Source organism: Bufo gargarizans, chromosome 4, assembly GCF_014858855.1.
Source record: "Bufo gargarizans isolate SCDJY-AF-19 chromosome 4, ASM1485885v1, whole genome shotgun sequence".
In the NCBI taxonomy this organism is placed as follows: Eukaryota; Metazoa; Chordata; class Amphibia; order Anura; family Bufonidae; genus Bufo; species Bufo gargarizans.
The window spans coordinates 111,273,411-111,290,054 of NC_058083.1; the positions used below are offsets into that span (position 1 = coordinate 111,273,411).

At 45.9% G+C, this 16,644-nt stretch overlaps 1 protein-coding gene across 3 annotated transcripts in view; it reads right to left on the minus strand.

Moving 5' to 3' along the window:
* The window catches only part of DGKD (diacylglycerol kinase delta), a 120,093-nt gene that overhangs the window by 50,254 nt on the left and 53,195 nt on the right, over positions 1-16,644 (minus strand). For all 3 annotated transcript variants that reach the window (XM_044289327.1, XM_044289326.1, XM_044289328.1), the window contains exons 4-6: positions 7,768-7,872; positions 6,098-6,230; positions 831-937 (exon numbers count right to left, since the gene is read on the minus strand). In XM_044289327.1, the coding sequence (XP_044145262.1) occupies positions 831-937; positions 6,098-6,230; positions 7,768-7,872 (345 nt within the window). The remainder of the gene's footprint in view (positions 1-830; positions 938-6,097; positions 6,231-7,767; positions 7,873-16,644) is intronic.

Here is a 16,644-nt window from a genome sequence, read left to right on the forward strand (position 1 = left end):
AATGCAGCCCCTACTCCCATTTTTGTTTTTTAAATACCATGCCATATATTGTACATCTATACATACAGCAGTATATGTAATGGTGAGTTTCACGTACCCTCTGAAAGGTGTTTTCCGGTACTTCGATACTGATGATCGATTCTCAGGATATATTATTAATATCACATCGTGAGGGTCCGACACCAGGCACCCCCCACCAATCTGGTGATTCATGCAGCTGTCGGACACCATACAGTGGATGGAAGGCTCCATACACTGTGTTGTTACTGGTGCTGGTGTCCTGCAGTTCAGCTCCGATTCCCTCGAATGGAGGAACACGGCACGGCCAATACCCACTTAGGGAGTGCTGTAGTGGTAAGTAAAGGCCCATTTATACAGGTTGACTGAGCAGGGAATTATCGGGAATTAACTGTTTGTTCCCGATAACTGCCTGCTGGAGATGAGAGATGCATTTACATGCAGCAATCACCTCCGTTGTATGGTGATGTGAGATATCTCTACTGTGATTGCTCATCTCCATACAGATTCATTGTTTCTGGCCAGCGTCCTGTGTAAATTGTGACATAGGTGTAAGTATCAACAATGCTTTCAACCAATGATAGATCGTTTTCTCATTCATCGGGTGATCGGCGGTACCTTTACACAGGCCGTTTATCGGGACAGAACCTTCATTCACAGTCTGATAAGTGTCCTGTGTAAAGGGACCTTAACGGGTGCCATCATAAAGGGCTCATTATCTTAAATTCAATTTAAGGGTTTCAGGCAAATATTTCTCAGTTTTGCTGAATGCCAGGCCATACTTATATTGTCTTAAGACAAATGACACTAACCCCATCTTCGTCCTCGATAATGTCCTTTCCAATAGAAGCCAAGGTGGTCCATTTGCAATTGTTTGTGGCCCTCACAGCACAGCGTCGGTGAGACTTAAACTTGCAGACTATTTACAAGAATAGAAAAACACAAAGAAAACCCATGAAAACTATCATATGACAGTCCAGGAACAGCTTGGATAAGCAGATATGAGTGGAACACATGACTGCACAACCTCTGGTCTATATGTTCCACTATTCATGTGTGTAATCTCTGATTGGAAAAGAAACAACCTTTCTCCATGTCTGGGGGCTGCCTGGCCCACCTTGATATCTGCGACACATAATTCGGATGCCTAGGAAAATCTGGCAAATGCCGTACGCAGGCCGCCAGGGTATCCAGCTGAAATGACCAATCTGACATGAGTATGTAGTTTAGACAAAGGACCACATTTTCTAATCCTAAAGATGGCGTAAGCTTAGACCAGTGGTCTAGACCTGCCCCAGATTTATCACAGGGGCTCAGGCTGGATGATAAATGTGGTGCAGGGCTAGACTCTTTTCTTTGACGCTATAACAACTGTTGGTTGGCTTACTTTGAGACAGATTTATACACTAGAATGTGGCACTATTTGGGCACAAAATAGCACATCTTAGGCCTACCCCTTTATGTGAAGCTACACCTACTTTCTGCCAAGTCCCACATCCTTCTGGAGCATGACGGAAAAAAAGTATAGAAACCCTAGATGTGCCAAATTGCACCAATTTTAAGACAGATTTTTGGTGCAGATACATTTTTGGTGCAGCCCGCAAAAAACATGGATGACGTCCGTGTGCATTACGCATTTTGCGGAACGGAACAGCTGGCCCATAATAAAACAGTCCTATCCTTGCCCGTAATGCAGACAATAATAGGACATGTTCTATTTTTTGGGGGAACGGAAATACGGACACACGGAAACGCAATGCACACTGAGTAACTCATTTTTTCTTGCGGACATGGAAAGAAAGTACGTTTGTGTGCATGAGCCCTAAGCCAGTTTTCCTTTACACCAGTTTTGATAAATCTACCCCTACAGTCCTCTATGACAGACACACCTTAAGAAGCTTTGAAAAATAGAGCCTAGCAACACTAGACAATCAACAACCCAACTGCTTAGGAGGCAGTAGTCATCAGTGCAGCTTCCATTGTTAGTGGTTTTCTTCTGTTTGTTTTTTATGCATTTTTTACAATGCAATCCTAGCGCTAGAACTGACATACAAACTGACACAAGATACTGTATGCGACTGACTGAACATACAATAGCTAAATCTCCAATAGTCTAATGAATGGTTGGACATGTTGGATTTGATCATGCACAATCCTCTGTTCCCTCAGGAATAAGCGGCTATCTATTCCCCATGCACTTTCAGCCCTTGTTCTGTCGATACTAACAAAACAGAACCTGCAGCTGGGTTCCCAGACACTTACCTCCAGGGACTGACTTTCCTACATAAAAAAAAATAAAAAATCAATAAAAAATAAATCGTTCCTGCAAAAAAATCTTTGGGGTATATCGCCACATGGGACTTATTGTTAACAGCATTTAGAGATAAGCTGTGCAGAAGCCACCCATGGGTAATAGACACAATGGACAGGAGCTGCCTCATTGACTTCTATGGGAGAGTTTTCTAGGCATGCTCTGTGACCTGTGCAGAGGTCAGGAGGGAGTAGGTAAGGTGTGATATCACCTACGATATTGTGAACGGTGGATCTTGTGTATACAGTACAGACCAAAAGTTTGGACACACCTTCTCATTCAAAGAGTTTTCTTTATTTTCATGACTATGAAAATTGTAGATTCACACTGAAGGCATCAAAACTATGAATTAACACATGTGGAATTAAATACATAACAAACAAGTGTGAAACAACTGAAAATATGTAATATTCTAGGGTCTTCAAAGTAGTCACCTTTTGCTTTGATTACTGCTTTGCACACTCTTGGCATTCTCTTGATGAGCTTCAAGAGGTAGTCACCTGAAATGGTCTTCCAACAGTCTTGAAGGAGTTCCCAGAGATGCTTAGCACTTGTTGGCCCTTTTGCCTTCACTCTGCGGTCCAGCTCACCCCAAACCATCTTGATTGGGTTCAGGTCCGGTGACTGTGGAGGCCAGGTCATCTGGCGCAGCATCCCATCACTCTCCTTCATGGTCAAATAGCCCTTATTTACAAAGTTTTCACAATTTTTGGGCTGACTGACTTTCATTTCTTAAAGTAATGATGGCCACTCGTTTTTCTTTACTTAGCTGCTTTTTTCTTGCCATAATACAAATTCTAACAGTCTATTCAGTAGGACTATCAGCTGTGTATCCACCTGACTTCTCCTCAACGCAACTGATGGTCCCAACCCCATTTATAAGGCAAGAAATCCCACTTATTAAACCTGACAGGGCACACCTGTGAAGTGAAAACCATTTCAGGTGACTACCTCTTGAAGCTCATCAAGAGAATGCCAAGAATGTGCAAAGCAGTAATCAAAGCAAAAGGCGGCTACTTTGAAGAACCTAGAATATAACATATTTTCAGTTGTTTCACACGTTTTTGTTATGTATATAATTCCACATGTGTTAATTCATAGTTTTGATGCCTTCAGTGTGAATCTACAATTTTCATAGTCATGAAAATAAAGAAAACTCTTTGGAAGAGAAGGTATGTCCAAACTTTTGGTCTGTACTGTATATATATGTCATTGTAGTCCTGCCTCTAATGATAAGCAGATAACTGCAGTAAAGTAATCTGTACTTTAGGATATTATTTTAAAATATAGTGACAAATAAAAAATAACAATCGCCAAAATTTCTTTAAAAATGTTTAACATAAAAACTTGATTTAAACAATAGATCATCTTCTGATGACACATACCATATACTACAATAATATACTATGATTGGGATCATCTGATACTACAGCAAGGAAATCCTCAGGGAAATAAATACCATGCCCCCGCACGTCAATTGGCAGAAGAAAAGCCAAGATGTACAGCAGCTTATGTTCTACCAATAGGTCAAGGAAATCCAGTTCACTTACCTGTTATCAGATTATTCACACTTAACGTGAGTCATTCAGATAACTGTAATATAATGCATAATTGTCCATACAATGCCCTACTGTACAAGGGCAAATCAGCACTTCTAGGATAACACTGATAATATTAGCACCTGGATAAAAATCTATGTATTATGTCTGCATATCCTCTTAATTCTGACAGATTCCTTCGACAATGAGTTCACACTTCACTTCAGTACTTTCCATGAGTATCAGTACATTCACACGACTGTATGTGTTTTACGGTTCACTAATTGCAGATCAGCAAAACACAGATACTATTACCAACCGTGTGCGTTCCGCATTTTGCTTGGCCAGCCCTATGACAGAAATGCCTATTCTTGTCCACAATTACTGAGAAAAATAGGACATGCTCTTCCCTTCTTGCGGGGGCCGCGGAAGCAAAGTACGAATGCGGAGTGCACACGGTATGCTGTCCACATCTTTTACGGCCCCACTGAAATGATGCGGACCCATCAATACAGTTGTGTGAATGTTCCCCTTTTGTGAGCCAAAACCAGTAGTGAAGCCTACTCACAGATCGGGTATAATGGAAAGATTTCCTCCTGTTCTGTGTTTTGGACCCGCAACTGGTCCGGGCTCCCAATAACTGCTGGAAAAAACTGCGCAAATAACTGAAGTATGAACTCAGCCTAATGTTTATGGGTTCAAGTAAACTGTCCCCAATGTGTACTATGAAGGGTAACAAGGATTCGCCACGGTGAATTTAAATTCCTCCCATTCTCTATTTTCTCCAGTGGTAATGGGTGCCATGCACCTGGCATCCAGTTCTCCTCTCTTAGGGTACAGGCAGACGGCGCGGTCATGTCAGGGTTGTGATACGGCCACGCTGCAGTCGGGATCCCCGATGCTGTATGGGCCACACAGCAGGCTCTAATTAAACTAATGAAGACGGTACTGTTTCGTCGGCCTGGCTACATGGTACCTTCTATTCTGCAGCATCATTAACAATGCAGACAGTGCCGTCTTCACAGTGACCGTACCATGTGGTCGTACCCTTAACAGGGTTTTCCGGGAATTCTTCACAATTTTCTTATGGTTCCTAATTTGGATGACCCGATTAAAGACTCGCAATATTAAAGACTCCTATGGTCCTGCAATCTGCTGCTCCCGTCTGGATCCCATACAGCCATCTTCCCATTCCCGCCTGGAGTATGGACATGGTCACCTGCACTTCTGCAACTAATGGGTGGCTTCAGAAGTGACGTGCCACTTGGAGATATGTCCCTAGTGAAGCTGGAAATTGGCTGTGGCAGAGCAGGATGACCATTTCCTAAACCCTGCCGGAAGTAAACAAACCGGGGATCTGAGGGCGGCTGAAGGAGAAGCAGGGGGCAGGTAAGCTTAAGTCTATCATTAGGTCACACATGCTAGGGGTCATTCTTCTGCAAATAATGAAGAATTCCCAGAAAACCCTTTTGAGCTGGCCACAAACATGAGATCTATGTTGGTTGGATCCGTCAATTTTGGCCAATTGACGGGTTGGCCAACCATCTTATTTGCATGGGGCCATCATCACTTGGCCACTAATGTGGGGGAGACAAGGACTTGCCACATTGAATTTGGTTGAATTTGTATGGCAAACATGCAAGTTCAAATGGAGGGATGGCTTGGTTGACAGCTATATAAAGGGTTATTGTTTTAGATGTAACTTGTTGCAAATATCACAGTAGAGATGAGCGAAACGACTTCGGATGAAACATCCGATTCGCTCTGATGAGACAAAGAAGTCATTACTTCGTGAATAACTTCATAAATTAATTCGTACTGTAAAAAAACATTTCCTGAACTCGGGTTCGGTTCCAAGTGGTACCTTGGAATAATTTATGACACAGTCTCTACATTAACCTACATTTAACGCATTTGTTCCAGCACTTTCTATAATGTCACATTGCTGCCATGTAAACCCATCCCTGGCCTGTGGCAGTGAAAGCTATGAAGGTGACTAGATCAGCATGGGAACATAGTAAACCCGGCTAATTAAACAGCATTAAATAAATAGGGCATGTTCCACTTATAACTGTACAATCACCTTCCATAACCATTTCATAAAGCTAATACGCAGAAGGCATGCGACGCCTCCCAGCCGACACCGAAGATCTGATACCAAGAAACCTCATAGTGACAAGGACAAGTCAACATGACAGATGGGATTACATTAGGATATTTGCTAACATACCTTCGCAGGAGAGTCCATGGGATGTGACCCCAGAGAGGGCTTCACGACACACGTTGCAGTATGTGGGTCGGGCATGGGAACAGGCGTACCAGTTGTGCATTCCGGAGAAATGGTCCATACTGTACTGGGCAGACTGGAAGTATGAAACACAAAGAGCTGTTGATCCTGCAGGCAGTGTGCACACGCAGGCACGGCAGGTCAGATCACTGCCCGGGGCAGCCCTGCCTATCGGGATTGTTATGCAAATAACAAGTCAAGTAATACTACCTAACCTAGCTAGAAGGAAAGGCATTTCTTGTGCAGACAACAGCGACTTGCGGCACGACACTTGGAGATATGGGGCTGGGTTCACACATGACCACATAGCTGCGGATTTGCAGCCGCTGATTTTCGTGCATTGTACAGTACCAGCAAAGTGCGGAAATGAAATCTGCAGCATGTCAATTTATGCTGCGGTCCTCCCCGGAGGATTTCATCCTTTGCAATCAAGAGGGTGAAGCCCACCGGCTTTTCCGCAGCAAAAAACGCTTGTAGCACATGTGTTTTTTGTGGCACCACATCAACTGCTGCAGACTTTTCGTCTACAATTACCAGTACGGGTGGACGTAAATCCTGCTCTGTCAAGCTGTTATATTTCATCGTCATGCACACTGCGGTCTGCAAATCGCGGAACCGCAAAACGCGGGTACTGGCTGAGTGCATGCTACAATTTTCCTTAAACTCTTGTAGAAATGCCATATCCTTGTTCTATCTTATAGAAGTACACACTGTGGGAGATTTATGAACCTGGTGTAAAGTAGAACTGGCTTAGTTGCCCATAGCAACCAGATTCCACCTTTCGTTTTCAAAAGAAGCTGTGAAAAATGAAAGGTGGAATCTGATTGGTTGCTATGGGCAACTGAGCCAGTTCTACTGTACACCAGTTTCATAAATCTCCCCCAATGTGCTGTCCGCATGTTTTGCGGCCCCATTGAAATGAATGTATCTGCATCTAATCTGCAAAAAATGTGGACCAAAAATACGGTTGTATGCATGATGCCGTAATGACATCCAAAACGCCTAGTGATGAAGAAGAAGGAGCGCATAAAAGAAAACTGATTATCAGAGCCTGGTAAAGCTGGGTGACAATCCCTATGGGAGCGATAATGGCAGCAATGTTAGTTCTTCTTCAGCTTTCCCAAAAACAGATGTAACTAAAGAACGGCTAAGGGTCCATTCACACGACCGCAAAATGGGTCCGCATCCGTTCCGCAATTTTGTGGAACAGGTGCGGACCCATTCATTTTTAATGGGGCCGGAATGTGCTGTCTGCATCCGCATTTGCGGATCTGCAAAAACATAGAACATGTCCTATTCTTGTCAGGAATTGTGCGGTCGATGTGCGGTCTGCAAAATGCCGGTGTCCGTGTTTTGTGACACGGACGTGTGAATGGACCCCAAGTAGAATCTGGTGATCTCTTTTTTTAAAACACATAAATGCCTCAGCGGCCCCTTTACCTGGGGCGAAGGTCACTGGAAGGACAAGTTTTGTCTGTTTCACTATAATTTGTCTTTTATCTGCTGACGATCAGGCTCTTGGCCACTCCTGGAGCACAATAATGAATACAATGTACACGTGTCCCTGCAGAGTGACCCGGCTGCTCCTGGAATCCTACTGCAAGTCAGCTCACCTCAAAGAGTTCACGATTCTGCACCGTCTTCAGCGCCGCCATCCATTCTTCCATGTCTTTTCTGTTGTCTGCGCTCAGTATCAGTTTGCGAAAGGGAGTGAATACCTGAGGAATAGGAGAAAAGGAGGATGAGGAGCAATGCCAGGGAAAGAGAGACTGCAAAATCGGGGAGGAGGAGAGAGCAAAAGGAGATTTCATTCGAAGCAGCTGTTTGCTAAAGGCATGGAAGCCCAGTGTGCATAGTGGCATAGGAAATGCAAACAAGTGACTACAAACTTCAGAGAGGGGAAATTTATCGTCTCACTAATCTATTTTATGACATTAAAAAGTGGCAAATACAAAGTTTGCAACGTTTAAATACCACTGTGACAAAATTCAGTTGCAAGTGGCGTTTCGAAATTCCTTGCCACTCGTGATCAGCAGCAGGACCCACTGATCTAATACTTATCCTCTATCCACAGGATAGGGAATAACTTCTCACAGCCGGAAAACCCTTATAAGGCCTCATGCACACGACCGTTGTTCTGGTTCGCATCCGAGCCGCACAAAGCAATCTGCAGTGCAGATTCCACAAAGCAAATTCACAGCAAAGTACAGTACAATACAAGTCTCTGATTTTCCAATCCCCATCTACATGCTTATGTTTAAAGGGAACCTGTCATCAACTTTATGCTGCCCATACTGACGGCAGCATAAAGTAGACACAGGTGAGTTGATTTCAGCGCTCTGTTATTTAAAAGTTAAAAGTAAGTGGTTGCCGAGAACCAACATCACAATCATTGCAGACTGGGCCTGGAAAAGAGTCCCGGCCACCTGAGAAGAGTCCTGGTTATTCATGAATTCATGCTCTCCTGCTGATGGCTGACAGTCTTCTACCTAGTTTTCTCCCTTTCTCTCTAGGAGAGAACTGACAGTCATCAGAAGGGTGAGAGTGCAGGAGATTATGTATAACCAGGACTCTTCTCAGGTAGATGTGACTCTTTTCCAGGCCCAGGCTGCAATGATTATGATGCTGGTTCTCGGCAATTCTCATGAGTGACACACCGCTGAAATCAGCATTTCTGTCAGTATTTTATGCTGCCCTCAGTGAGGTCACCATAAGGGTCCATTCACACGTCCGTTTTTGTATTCCGCATCCGTTCCGATAAAAAACGGAACGTTATTTGGAGCCATTCATTTCAATGGATTCCGCAAATATTCGGACTGCACACATAGTGCTCTCCGATTCCGTTCCGTGGGTTCCGTTTATTCGGACCCAGGAAAAAAAATATACCCTGTCCTACTATTTGTCTGATTTTGCGTTCCGTCATGCCATTCTAGTCAATGGATCCGTCAAAAATGCGGAAGACATGCTAAAAGCATCCTCATGTCATCCAGATTTTCGGATCCGCAAAAAACAGGAACGTTTATCTGGAAAGGTAAAAATACTGATGTGTGAATGGACCCTAAAGTTGATGACAGGTTCCCTTTTAAGGGGTTATCCAACCCCTATAATGACCCCCCTCCCAATGCCGATGCACCTCATATAGATTATACTTACCCCGCTCCCTGACATCCACGTCACCCCTGATCTCCGCACAGCCACTGATGCATCTCCCTGTCGTGTGGATCAAAACATCCAGCGACAAGGGGGAGGGGGTGCAGCCAATAGCAGGCCGCAACAGAGACGAGCCTCCCTAGCATCGCGGGTGACGCTAGGGAGGCTCGTCCCCGTGGCAGCCTGCTATTGGCTGCCCCTGTGTCACCGGATGTTTTGATCCGCGCGACGGGGAGATGCAGCAGTGGCTGTGCGAAGATCAGGGGTGACGCGGGTGTGGGGGAGCGGGGTAAGTATAATCTATATGAGGTGCCCATGCATTTGGGGGGTCATTATAGGGGTTGGATAACTCCTGGGAATGGTCCGCATGCGATTTGAATTATTTTGTGGGTCAGATGCTGACCCATTCACTTCAATGGAGCCGCAAAAGATGTGGACAGCAGACTATGTGCTGTCCGCCTCTGTATGTCCATTCTGTGGTTCCGCAAAACAATAGAACATGTCCTATTATTGTCTGTGTTATGGACAAGGATAGAAACGTTCTACTAGGGGCCGGATGTTCTGCAAAATGCGGAAACCACACAGCCGGTATCCATGTTTTGCAGATCCGCAATTTTGCGGACCACAAAAATGGATATGTTTGTGTGAATGAACCCAAAGTAATATTCCTGCCAGCATTCCGTATTTTGTGGAACGGAACAGCTGGCCCCTAATAGAACAGTACTATCCTTGTCCGTAATGCGGACAATAATAGCACATGCTATAGTTTTGCGGAACAGAAATACGGACATAGAGAAATGGAATGCACACTGAGTACCTTCCGTTTTTTTTGCGAACCCATCGAACTGAATGGTTTCGCATATGGTCCGCAAAAAAATGGAGCAGACACGGAAAGAAAATCAGTTCGTTTTCAAGTCCTAATCAAGGCACATATGGGGTCATTTATCAAACTGGTGTAAAGTAGAACTGGCTTAGTTGCGCACAGAAACCAATCAGATTCCACCTTTCATTTTTGACAGCTCCTTTTGAAAATGAAAGGTGGAATCTGATTGGTTGCTATGGGAAACTAAGCCAGTTCTACTTTACACCAGTTTGATAAATGACTCCAATAGAGAAGTAAATATGCCTCACCTCCCCATATGAGCACCTGAAATGACTTTGAAATGACTTTGCACCAGCCACAGGATACTTCACCTCTGCTGGGACCTGTCAGTTTGATCTCAGACATAGTGCATGTTTGGTCCAAAAATTATCAGCTTATCATAAAAATGACCCGATCTTTTTGAAAGTTTACAGAATTTGTGGTCACCACCCTGTCTGGAATACACTGGCAACGTCCTGGTGGGTATGTGGGAGGGAAGTGAAAACTTTGGCATCAAGGAGCTTTATCTTACTGCAATATTCATTCTGAAGAAACTCATGATCAGATTTTACTTTACACCGCAAAATAAATGCTGATTGATGATCTAACAAGCCGATCGGCAGTTATCTAAAGGGCTTTTTGCACGGGCCATTGTAAATTCGGGAAAAAAAACAATCACACATATGACTCCATTAATAATAAGTCAGAATGAATCGCCACCGAGAAGTCTATAAAAACCGTACAACAACCATCTGTGGGGACTAGAATGTCAGCCATAGTCATCATCAGTTGTAGTTTAGGGAAAAAACTTACACAAAATATCCTCATACGGGGTGTCTGGGATTTTGATGTTGGTGGCCTATCCTTAGGATAAGTCATTAAAGGGGTTACCTGAGACTATAAAAAGCTCCCCCATATGCCGGGCCCCTCACACTGAATAGACTTACCCCGCTCCCTGCGCCGCTCCTGGTCCCCGCACCGCTGCTTTTCCCTGTACACGGATGAAAACATCCGGTGTCAGGGGTGAAGGGCAGCCAATGGCAGGCGGTGATGGGGATGAGCCTCCCTAGCGTCACCCGCGATGCAAGGGAGGCCCGTCCCCGTCTGCCATTGGCTGCTCCCCCCTACACTGGATGTTTTCATCTGGAGAGAAGCAGCAGCGGAGGTGCGGGGACCAGGAGCGGCGCAGGGAGCGGGGTAAGTACAGTATATTCAATGTGAAGGGCCTGGCATATGGGGGAGCTTTTTATAGTCTCGGATAACCCCTTTAATTGGTGGTGGTCTGACTCCTGGCATCCCTGTTGATCAGCTGTTTCTAGAGGCTGCAGCGCTCAGGTTTAGGTCTCTTGCGTTCTGTATATGGAAACATTAATTTCAATGGGTCTGCCAAAAAAACGGAATGTACTTTCTATGCATTCCATTTCCGTATTTCTGTTCAAAGATAGAACATGTCCTACTATTGCCCACAAATCACGTTCCGTGGCGCCATTCAAGTCAATGGGGCTGTAAAAAAAAAAAAAAACTGAACAGATACGGAATGCATCCGTATGTCTTCAGTATCCGTTCCGTTTTTGCAGAACCATCTATTGAAAATTTTATGCCCAGCCCAATTTTTCTATGTAATTACTGTATATGCCATGCTTCAGTTTCCATTTGTGATCCACAAAAAAACAGAAACCAAACGGAAAAACGGAACGGCAAAACCGAACGGAAACACTACTGAAACAAAAAGTGGAGAAACGGATCCGTTTAAAACGGACCACAAAACACTGAAAAAGCCATACGGTCGTGTGCAAGAGGCGAAAGTTATATATATTTTTTCGTTTACGTTCCATTTTTTGCGTTCCGTATGCAGAACCATTTATTTCAATGGATCCGCAAAAAAAAAAAAAACGGAAGGTACTTCGTATGCCTTCCGTTTCCGTATTTCCGTTCAAAGATAGAACATGTCCTATTATAAGGATAGTACTGTTCTATCAGGGGCCAGCTGTTCCGCCAAAAACAAAAAACGGAATTCACACGGACGTCATCCGTATTTTTTGCAGATCTGTTTTTTGCGGAGCGCAAAATACTGAAAAAGCCATACGGTCGTGTGCAAGAGGCCTCAGGCAAGCAATATAAAAATCACAGACAACCCCTTTAAAGGGGGCTGTCTTATGAAACGCAACGCCTTTAACACGAGAGCTGTCAAGATCCCTGGCAGCTGACTATACCAGTGGAAGGTGCAGATGGCTGTTTATTTCCCCTACAGCAAAGTATGACATAGTGGCCATTCAAAGGAATGGTCCTCTACAGGTGTAGCGGATGCTAAATGAAGTTGGCGCACTGGGTGCACTGAGCTATTAATACAGTGCGCAACAGTGCTTGACGGTATTAACGTAGCATAGGCACTCTGCGTAAAAATGTCGTAGCTCACCGAGACCGTTCATTTAACACTTTCTACCTCTGTATGCGGTAATGTAGTAAATAAACGGTCCAAGTCCACCAGAGCAAGTGAGTACTGAAAGCCGGTTTTGAAAAGTTTAAAAGAGTTATCTGGGAATTTGATATTAATGGCCCTTTTATCAGGAAAGGTCATCATAATCAGATCGGCGGGCTCCCGGCAATGACCCTGATCAGCTGTTCAGCTGTTCGAAGAGGCCGTGGTGCTCTGCGAGTGCTTACACCTCTTCCTAGGCCAGTGACATCGCCGTACATCGGTCACATGGCCTCGGCGCAGCTCAGTCCAGTTCAAGTGAATCTGCCTGAAGTGCAATGCCAAGCACAGCCGCTATCCAATATAGGGCACTGAGCTTGGTATGGTGTGAGGAGGCCACACCACTCACCACAGCTCTGACGAGAGCAGCGGACTCTTCAAATTCCTGATCGGTGGGGGTACCAGGAGTCGGACTTCGCAATCTAAAATTCAGGGGTGGACTGGGAACTTTAAATGGCCCTGGTGGCCCTATTTTGTAGTGGGGCCCAAAATGACAAAAGGCAGGACAAGCATTACCACATTGTGGCAAAATATACCACCCCGGCAGAGCCAAATACCACAATGTATTGCAAAATAGTGCCCCAGCAGCCCATATTACCTCCCTAAACTGCTCCTCTGTGACCAATGCCACGTTCTGTCCTACTCCAGTTGCCTTAGGATGGCTATATGCTTGCATTTAGGAGTCAGAAGCGGAGCATCAGATCATTACCATGGCTGGAGGCTGTGAGGAGGGCTCAGACGGGCCCCAGGGCATCGGCCCCCTGGGATGTTTCCCTGTAGGGTCTATAGCCAGTCTGCCCCGATATTATTGATGACCTATTGAGTATAGACCAGGGGTGCACAACCTGCGGCCCGCGGCCCCCAGAGCCATGGTTTGCGGCCCCCGCCCTGCTGGGCAGAAACACCGCTGATCCTGCGATCAGCTGTGTTTCTGCACAGAGCACCGCACAGCAGATGGATCACAGCAGATGGAGCACTGTAGCAGGAGCAAAAAGGGTCCCCGGCTATCAGTGAGAGCGGGGAAGCCAAGGAGAAGACAGAAGCGCTTTATTAGCGCTTCTGCCTTCTCCTCTATGAGCACTCTGCAGTGTGGACCCAGCGACCATGTGATCGCTGGGTGTCTCGGGAACAGAGGAGCGCTGCCCTGGTACAAAGCCTCCGCAGCAGGCTGGTTTCCCTGTAACTGGGGCTCCTTTGTACAAAAAAAAAAAAGTCACTTATTGTCTCCCAAAGGTCTTTCAGTGACCTCTTGGGGACAAATTATGTGGTAAAAATATATAAAAAAGTTAAAAAATGATTCCAAAAAATGTGAAAACTTAATAAATTAAAAAATTAAATAAAAAGGAAAAAGTGCTTAATAAAAGAGTGTTCACTGTCCCACCACAGTTTTTTTATGAAAAAGTGCAAAATTTAAAAAAGTGACAGTGTGCCCCAAAGTCTTTTTATGACCTCTTGGGGGACATATTATGTAGCAGAAATATATTATGTAAAAAAAAAAAAGATACTTAAAAGAAAAAACACCCACACCAATCAAAACCATCACCATTACCGCCCCATTCACATGAAACTTTTCATATTATATAGAAAAACGGCCTACACAAAATAGAGAACTAATTATAATAATTTATTTTGGTGTCAGTTTGCATATTTAAAGAATAAGGAGCTACAGTTTGAAAAAAATATAACAACTTTTTAAAAATGTTTTGTACAGTTTCCCCCAAATAAAAATTGTTTCAAAAATTATTTTGGTAGTCCAACAAATAAGATAGTTACAACCATTTGAACCACCACGCGCGCTAAATCAGAAAAAAGTGTTTGATCCTTAAGGCCTTTTCGGGCCTGGTCATTCAAGCGTTAACCAATAGGCGCCTTCCCCACTAGAAAGGTAATGAGCTTACTGGTTACTGCAGGGCGCCTATAACTGGATTGGCAGGAGATGGTAGTAACCAGTGAGCTCCGTCCTCTGCAGTGAAGGAAAACGCTGATTTATAAATAGGAGGCAGGATGGAAGGAAATGTCGCCACTTTTCTGGTAAAAAATGATTTTTAACAAGTTCCTGCAGCATGGCCTCTGAAATCGAAAATTCATAATTAACTGCTCTACTCCGCTCTGGTCCTCTGCGCTGCCTCCATCTTCCGGTTCCTGCTCTGTTTACACCTGTTAGTGCATGGCCATGGTCACTTGCACGGCTCCAGTCAATGACTGGCTTCAGCAGTGACACGCTGCTTGTGGCCACATAACCGCCTAAGCCAGTCATTGGCTGGAGTGGTGTATGACCATGTCCATGCACTGCCAGGTAGGGCTGCAGTAAACGAATATTTTTGTAATCGAGTATTCTATCGATTATATTTCTCGATTCATCGAGTAATCTAATAAGAAAAAGCTACTTAAAATAACGTACGTAATTAGGTATGTATAAAGTTATTGGTTTGAAGGGGTTAATAACTTTATACATGCCTAATGCCAAGCTGCTTCCATTAACCCCTCCAAACCAATAACTTTATACATGCCCATTGGGTTTGGAGGGGTTAATGGAAGCACCTTGGCATTAGGCATGTATAAAGTTATTGGTTTGAAGAGGTTAATGAAAGCACCTTGGAGGTGCCTTCATTAACCCCTCTCTAAACCAATAACTTTATACATGCCAAGGTGGTGCTTGCAGCCTCCATTAACCACTCTCTCTCCATCTGCCTCCCCCCAGCCTCTGATCTGCTTGCCCCCAGCCTCTGATCTGCCTCCCCCCAGCCTCTGATCTGCCTCCCCCCAGCCTCTGATCTGCCTACCCCCCCAGCCTCTGATCTGCCTCCCCCCCAGCCTCTGATCTGCCTCCCCCCCAGCCTCTGATCTGCCTCCCCCCCAGCCTCTGATCTGCCTCCCCCCAGCCTCTGATCTGCCTCCCCCCAGCCTCTGATCTGCCTCCCCCCCAGCCTCTGATCTGCCTGCCCCCAGCCTCTGATCTGCCTGCCCCCAGCCTCTGATCTGCCTGCCCCCAGCCTCTGATCTGCCTGCCCCCAGCCTCTGATCTGCCTCCCTCCAGCCTCTGATCTGCCTGCCCCCAGCCTCTGATCTGCCTCCCCCCCAGCCTCTGATCTGCCTCCCCCCAGCCTCTGATCTGCCTCCCCCCCAGCCTCTGATCTGCCTCCCCCCCAGCCTCTGATCTGCCTCCCCCCCCAGCCTCTGATCTGCCTCCCCCCCAGCCTCTGATCTGCCTCCCCCCAGCCTCTGATCTGCCTCCCCCCCAGCCTCTGATCTGCCTCCCCCCCCAGCCTCTGATCTACCTCCCCCCCAGCCTCTGATCTGCCTCCCCCCCAGCCTCTGATCTGCCTCCCCCCCAGCCTCTGATCTGCCTCCCCCCCAGCCTCTGATCTGCCTCCCCCCAGCCTCTGATCTGCCTGCCCCCAGCCTTTGATCTGCCTGCCCCCAGCCTCTGATCTGCCTCCCCCCTCCCCCAAGCCTCTGATCTGCCTCCCCCCTCCCCCCAGCCTCTGATCTGCCTGCCCCCTCTGGTAACGCAACCCTCCCTCCCTCCCTCCCCAGTATTAATCATTGGTGGCAGTGTAATGCTGGGGCTCCGATCGGTTACCATGGCAGCCAGGAGTCACGCTACTGAAGCCCTGACTGCCATGGTATGTTAGTGAGCAGCGCATTATACTCACGTGCGCTGTGGCCGACGGTCGCTCCTTCTTCTGTCTGTGCGGCGGATTGCTAATGCTTACAGCATTAGAAATGCGCCGCACAGACCTATGAGAAGGAGCGACCGCCGGCCACAGCGCATGTGAGTATAATGCGCTGCTCTCTGCTCACTAACATACCATGGCAGCCAGGACTTCAGTAGCGTCCTGGCTGCCATGGTAACCGATCGCTCCTTCTCATAGGTCTGTGCGGCGCATTGCTAATGCTGTAAGCATTAGCAATCCGCCGCACAGACAGAAGAAGGAGCGACCGTCGGCCACAGCGCACGTGAGTATAATGCGCTGCTCTCTGCTCACTAACATACCATGG